The 7,917-nt window shown below is 43.2% G+C and overlaps 1 protein-coding gene across 1 annotated transcript in view; it reads right to left on the minus strand.

Moving 5' to 3' along the window:
- The window catches only part of igsf3 (immunoglobulin superfamily, member 3), a gene marked incomplete at its 5' end in the record, with an annotated part of 56,895 nt that overhangs the window by 23,213 nt on the left and 25,765 nt on the right, over positions 1-7,917 (minus strand). The window contains one exon of the mRNA XM_070915006.1: positions 1,504-1,923. Coding sequence (XP_070771107.1) covers positions 1,504-1,923 — 420 coding nt within the window. The remainder of the gene's footprint in view (positions 1-1,503; positions 1,924-7,917) is intronic.

The raw sequence follows: 7,917 nt of genomic DNA on the forward strand, positions 1-7,917 counted from the left end.
CTCCTGTCTTAAATTTCTCTCTCTCTCTCTCTCTCTCTCTCTCTCTCTCTCTCTCTCTCTCTCTCTCTCTCTCTCTCTCTCTCTCTCTCTCTCTCTCTCTCTCTCTCTCTCTCTCTCTCTCTCTCTCTCTCTCTCTCTCTCTCTCTCTCTCTCTCTCTCTCTCAAATATGTACATGGACAGGTGCAACATCAAATACACAAGTTCAGCCTAAAGGCATGCAAGTTGTAGCCTCATCATGCAATAAGTATACAAGAAGAAGTCAAAATGAATCCACATGCATACTCAGAGTTTGAGCACTCACACCCAAAGCCACACAACTCTGCTGTGTTCTCTTTGTCACGCAACAACACCTCCATCCATTATAGATTACAGGGAAGACAGAGAGTGACGAAGGGTGCTGAGAGGGGAGCTCTTTGTGCCTTTTGTCTCCTCCCTGAAGTAGCAGGAACTCATCTGACAAACCTGCTTTACATCCGAGTTCCCACTCTCCCTCTCATCCACCCAGCACTATCTGGGGCACCATCAAGTTGTATTGGTCCAGAGCGGATCCGCAGCTTAATGGAGAAAGGCAAAACGATTCCACTTTGAAGTGATTTACTGGCGTGAGACACTCGCCACCGCGTGCTGCCTTGGTAATTGAGCTAATGTCAAAGCAGTTTATCACCCATCTCCGTGGCCCTTTCTTGGAAGCCTACAAAGAGATTCTTTATGTATGTGGAATACAGCATGGGCTGTGTGATGGGGTCGAGTCGGGCGGGAGGTTATAAGAACATGTGAGGAGTCATAAAGCTGTCTTTGTTTCTGGCCCATCAAGTCTAGGAGGTTGACAGCTTATTAGATCATTATCATACGAGTCCTACTCCTCCATCCGCCACTCCAACACACTTTTCTGTTTTTCCCACATAGTTCCATTGTGCACCCCTTGTTTCTTACTCAACCCCATGTCACCCCTCCTTTACACTTCCTCTTCCTTCCTCAGTTGGTAACCCCCTTCCTCCCTTCCATTAGACAATCTCCTCCTTCAGTGTAGGCGACCGCACTGAACCAGCACGGTTTCTCCCACTAATGCACTCAAGCACAAACCATACTGGTGTAATTGTTGGTGAGGAGTGATTGAAAAACCCATGTTTGGCTTCTGATCTCTGGGCCACTTGTTGCCTGGGAGATGGTATATGTGGAAGCTATAGGTCTCCTGTGTCACAACACCCACGCTGTTGGGAACTGGTTAAATTATTCTTGGATGCGCTTGTAATGTTGCCCATCAAATAGACACAAATACAAAAGTGGGGAGTCTGTGGAGGTTTAGTTAAGCCCTTTTTAGTAAGCTAATGAGCTTAGTGTGAGATACTGATCAGCAATCAGAGGAAGCCGGCCCACATGCTTCCGTGTGTGTCTGTCAAAAGGACCGGGGTGGGGGGTTGGGTTGGTGGGGGGTGGGACCTGAGAGTAGACCAGCATCTTTACCCTCTCTCCCACTCCCTCCTCTTTTTCCCTTCACTCACCAGTGGGTTGAATGCGGAGCTGAGTCTTGTCGCTCTGCTTGCGGGTCATAGCAAACCAGCTGCCGTCTGAGTCCTGAATCCACTCCGCAGCCTGGCAGTAGAGCAGGCCCTGGTCCACCGGCTGCAGCTTGTGAATGGTCAGCCTGTAGGCCGTGGCGCTGGTTTTATCCAGCCTGAGGTCCCCTGCTGCCATTCTCTGCCGGTACGGTCCCCCAGAGCGCAGAACAAAGTCCCTTGACAAGGTGACAAGCTCCTGAGGTGCGGCAGCCGCGTCCTCTGGGGACCGCAGGTACCAACCCACTGACAAGTGAGTGTGCTGCATTGTGGTCCGTGACACTTCGCAGGTCAGCTGTAGCGTGTCGCCTTCCACCTTGGACAGAGTCTGGGCTGGAGCGGTTACTGTCAATGAATCAGCGATGACTGCAAAAATAAAGAGAAGAAGAAGAGAAAAATTAGCACTAGAGTCGGGATGTGTGGAGGCTGTTTGGGATGTCAGGGCAGGTTAGAATGACTCATTTTAGAAAAATGTTATCTAGTCCCTTAAATACCATATGAACTCGGTCTATAAAAAATCTCATATAATGCTGTTATTAAATGTGGAGGACTTGCCACAATAAAGCAGACTATTTTTGTTTACGCCTACTATTATGAAAGTGAAAATAAACAGGCATTCTGCTGTCAGTGGTTCAAAATCTGATTTATTCCCAGTGTGAGGGGAAGGTGTTAATGCAACCAAGCTTTTGTTCTGAGGTGACTGCCCTCTATTTCCTCTTCCATACATGACTTTCACATGTCATCGTGCATTGATGGCATTTCCTCTATCTCACAAAGCCAGATGCCTCCGGAGACCCCTCCAGCACTTCTTTCAGACTGATTATATCCCATTTGGTTTACTATAGCAAACATAACAGCTCCGCACTGGCATCTTAACAGCCGCACTCCCTCTCACTAAACTTTTCGAACATTTTTGGATCACACATACTAAAATATACACGCAGCAAGTTAAAATTGCTGTAATAAATTCCTCCCAGCCCTTCCATCTACAATACAACCAAGAACAGAAGACGGACTTCAAGCCAGATGGTTGAGAACAGCGGAGATGAGAGAGGGGATACAGTCAAGTGCAAGGAAGCAACAGAGACATCAAGGTGTGATAATTTCAGAAAGCAGGCTGGAAAAACTCGGCACATTGACAGAAATAAACATGTATAGCTTTTAAAAAGGCACTAAAGGGGTATTTTTGGATATGTACCAGGGCGCTGCTGTATACGAGTGTGTGCAGAAGAGAGAAAGAGAGACTGATAGATAGCACTCGACCTAAGATTCCAAAATGTCATGCATTAATAACAGCCAAAAGGAAGAAAGGTCGTAAGGTCGTAAGAAAAAAAAAAAAGCAGCTCCAGTGTGCGTATGAGTGTTAGATCTCGCAGCTGTGTTTGGATGTGTGGATGCTATCCTGTTTGTCTATCATTTATGCAATGCATGACCTCACTGGTTGAGGCTGCAAGCATATGGATGGTGTAACCACACACACAAACACATGTGTATGCCCATATATGCACATGAACACAACGGATCAGAAACAAAGAATACACAAAGACGTCAGTGTTCACAATGCACAGCAGTCAACCATTTAAACGAGGCTGGGATAAAATGAATTGAGCGAATAATGCCGAGAAAAGCTTTCTTGCATTGCCATGTGGTGATTGTGAGCCCTTCTCAGAAGCCAGAAAATGGAAGTGCTTTGTGTGGGTTTATGCTAGTGGAGTGCTTTGTCAAAATGTTTGGCTATTCAGGCTCTTAAGGGATTGATTATTGTGAGGACTACAAATCAGTATGTTTGACGTCTGTGCTTCTCCTCAAGTCACCTGCTACGACTAAACATAGATGCAGGACAAAGCTTTATTCCTGCTATCATTTGATGTATGCGAGTACATACTACATGCATGCACAACACAGTAAACACGTGTGTCTCTCTGTGTGTGTGCTCATGTGTCTTTGTGTGAAAACATGAGTCAAATTGAGAGATGGGGATTGCAAGAACAGAGAAACAGACATCACTAATGAAACAAACGGGGGGAACAAAGGCAGGGAGATCAGAGAAAAAAAGATAGAGGAGGCGGAGAGAAGAGGCTTGACATCTGGTTACTGGAGTTTAACAAGACACTCAAAGAAAGAAACAACGATAAAACAGAAGTGGCAGCAAAGGAAAGTGAGTAATCAGGTGGGTCAGGCACAGTGGCACTCTAATGAGATGCTATATACAGTAAGTCCGGAAAAGAATAAACATTTTCCAGCGATAGTTTGAAGCAATCTTGAAAGAGGTCTGACTGAATGTGTCCTCTTCTCCATTACCTTGAGTGCTTGATAAACAGTCTAGCAGTAAGGGAGGCAAATGGTAGTCATGGGCAGCAATAAAACTATCCCGCTGATATATTTGTTTGTTGGTTGTATGAGAAAATGACTAACATGGGAATCTTATTAGGCCTGTTTTACTGTTTATATTCAGATGCTTTATTTATTACAGGTTTAGCCTGAGCAATCTGCCCCTGCTAATGGCTATAACTGCTGGGCGATAATTCTTCAATATTATCATTTACTAGCTTTCAGTGGAATCATATCCGGGATGATATGATCTTATGTTATTGGTCTACAAATTTGGGATTCTGAGTAATTAAAAACAAACAAGATTGGTCAGTGAAGTGAGGTTTTCTGATGTAGTGTGTCAGTGGAATCATTTTAATGAATCAGTTTGCTCATTTTTATATACAATTCTGCACACAACTGCCATGTTTTATATATCTATATATATCAGAAAATATTCTTAATTATTGTGATAAAGACTTAAACCATATTGCCATGCCCTTGGTTGAAGGGCTAATATCTCTCTTACATTGTTGGGTGTTCTGTCTGAAGAACACAAGATCATATAAAAGATCATTTTCATTACGCAAGCATCACAAAAGTCCAATTCTACTCCCTAGAGGAACTAGTGTTGCCAAGTCCTCTCACTCTGACTCTCCAGTCAACACTGAGTGAACGGCAGCCTCGCATAGACATACTGTTACCACAACAACACACCTACACTACAACCTGTGATTGCTATAGCAACCCTCCCACATGAGGGCTGAGGGCCTCCGAGAACAGCCACGAGTTACTATAACAACCCCCCCCCCCCCCCCCCCCCCCACCCAACACCCAATTCTGAAGCCGACTCCTGTCCCCTCTCTGGACCCACCTGGGGAAACAGTGTGAAAACAGCAAGCTGATACTTCATGTCCCTCAGCCCGCTTCTTATAGAGACATTTAACACTTTGACTTCATCTCAAGTCCTCTGGGCCAATCAGATCCCTACACTCCAATCTCAGCCAATATCAACATTTCCAAGGGTCGGGCTGAGGTTGTAAACACACCGAGATCCTCCAACAGCCCTACTGACCTCAATCTGGAAAGGATTAAGAACAGCATGAGATGGCATTCTCAGGCACACACACAAACACCCACACACACACCCACACACTCAGTTTTGTCACTTGTGAGGACATTGTATTGGCTTGTTCTACCATAACTGCTGCGTGCCTAATTACAACCATTACAATTGCCATATAAGACAAATCTGGAAATATATTTTTTCTTGTAGTCAACAAATCCCACAAAAAGACCAAAACCCAACAATGAATTTAGGTGTAGCCAAAACATGATAGAGCGTAGCCATATACTGCAGGTAAAGACCTTAATTGTAGTCCAAAAACGATCACAAACTCATCACACTGTTGCACATGAGCTCCGTGGTTTATTTTGACATACATTGTCCTGCTGCGGTAAATACTCACTAGCACATTAACTGTGTGTCAATCCACGCTGAAAATAGTCCCTAACAAAAGCACTATTTACTCCTGTTTGAGTAACAGTGCACAGCTGTTTTTATGTCTTCAGTAAGAATGGGCATAAGGTGGCATGACGCAGAAGTTGCTGGGGAAGTCAGAAAGTAGTGAGGGATAGACTAACGAACTGTTTTGGTTTTTTCACTGGATTTGTTGATAATAAACATTTTTTATATCCCCAGGCGTATCCTTTAACCTATACTCAATTCTAATCTAAACCATCATCAGGGTACATCGAAGGTCATTTACCACAATGTTAACAGATTGCTGTGTGATGTGATTAATACAAGCACACACTTGAGGTCGTTTCTGTGTTAAAAGAAAATGCAACCACTTTGCTTAGCCAAAAGCTGTGCAGCTGCAACATCCTCTTGGTTCATTTAAGTGTTACCATAGTGTTACGTAAGAGTAAACACAGACATTAAAATAAGTCCCTTAGAGCAAATTTCTTTTTTTTAAATAAACTTATTTAATTTCCCTCACTAACCCTGGTAAGACTGCCAGAGCCAAAGTGTGTTGAGGTTAATGGGAATGCCTCCTTTCAGTGCATTTTTAACATATTCAAAACATTCATTTCACCCTGTGCATATGTTCACTGCAACTCAGTGAGCCAGTGTTTATTACTGACAAATAAATAAACAATTTAAGGACTTTATGAAGGATTTAAGGTCATTTTCCTCTCTTGTATCACATTTGTAGAGACTGAAACCTCAAAGTACTGCTGATTAACATTTTTTCCTGATGAATCAGATCATTTTTCGCATTTTTAGATGGAGGTTCTCATGTGTGGATGTGAAGAAATACGTCTGTGTTTTTCTGCTTTTTAGACTGACAGAGAAGCTGTCAATCCTTTATAAATCTTTAAAACTACTCTCTTCCTGCTCTACCTCATCTGCAATTTTTGCTTTCATCTCCCCCCATTCCCGATCTTCTGCTATACTCTCTCAGCCCTCTGAAGTGAGCGACGGTTGTCATCCCTCAAGCTGGCCTTTTAAGTCCAGTCACATAGGGATAGAAGTGTGGGGGACACGAGGACACAAAAACGGAGGAAAAGAGATTTCGCAAAGACGACATGAGGAGAAAAAGATAATTTATGAAGTCTGATCTGTACATTTTGCATGCACCCAAACTTTTAACATCTCTTTGCAGTGTGTGCGATGGCTACTGAAGTTTCAGAAGCAGAAAAAAAAAAGAAACAACAGGAAATCAAATAGCAGTGCTTGTTTGTTTGTGTGCACAGTATTTTCACATGTGACTGTTTGTGGGAATGTGTTTTTTAAAGATGGAACAAAAACAGCAGATAGTGAAGATCTAACCACCCGACACTTTGTGCTCTCAGTTGTGGTCTTGTCATGGGAGAAGATGATGAGAGGAGGAGCTGGAGAGATTCACACTGCCCTTTGAATAACACATAAGCACGCTCCCTCTCTTTTCAACAACACAAACAACACATGCATGCACCCACACAGATGTCACTTTGCTGTGTTTCTCTACATTTGTTTGTGCATGTATGTGCCTACTTAAATGCTTAAGTATTAAGTGCAAGTGTAAAGGCAGCAAGTTTGTGTTGTTTATTTCACTGAGAGTCTGGTGGTAGCTTAGCCTCAGTTTGTTAATGTCAAACTTTTGCCACTGGCTGCTGGCCAATCAGAATGAAAGAGTAGATATCAAAGGTCTGTAACAATAGCAATATCCACGATGGAGCTTTTCTCTGATATATATTTGAATTAATTTATGCCTTTTGGAAAATACTGCAACAAACTGTATGGCAGCCAACAGAAACTGCAATGAGAGCTGACTGCATGGGCAGTTTGGACTGACTCTACTAGCTATACTACATGGCCAAAAGTATGTGGACAGCTGAACAAAGTATGTGGACACATTTCATCCCAGAGGTCTTTGATGGGGTTGAGGTTATGGCTCTGTGCAGGCCAGTCAAGTTCTTCCACACCAAACCCTGAAACCCAGACCGACTTGCACATTCCTGATGGATTACTTTATAACGGTAACGGCGTATTTCTACTGTTTACCTCGCAATAAGCAGATAAAATAGTTGTCGTGACAACTTTCCAGAGTTGTAAAATCAGGTCTATTAGTATTACAAACCATTGTGCAGCGTTTTGGTGTCTGATAAGCCTTTAAAGGCATTAATTTGTGACTGCAACTTGATTTCCTGGAGTGGATTTCATTGTCTCAGTGGTAACTTAAACAACTCATCCCCCTGTATTGCTTTAATGCAGAATTCCTGCATACCTTTGGGCCTCACTTTCTATGCGGGCGCAATATCATGTTGTGTTTCCAAAAACTTGGAACCACGTTATAGTCTAAAATATAACTGTATAATTGGAAGTAAGGGGCCAAACCCAAGACAAGAAAAACAGCCCGAATCCAAAACCACACTGGAGGTATATGAACGGGATGTCCACATACCTTTGACCCTATTGTGTAGGACATTCACAATACAGCCGCCTCGCACCGCAGATGCTCAGCGACAGCTGAAGTGGTTACCATTTTTTGGTGTGTAATGGCT

This window comes from Enoplosus armatus, chromosome 11 (assembly GCF_043641665.1).
Source record: "Enoplosus armatus isolate fEnoArm2 chromosome 11, fEnoArm2.hap1, whole genome shotgun sequence".
Taxonomy (NCBI): Eukaryota; Metazoa; Chordata; class Actinopteri; order Centrarchiformes; family Enoplosidae; genus Enoplosus; species Enoplosus armatus.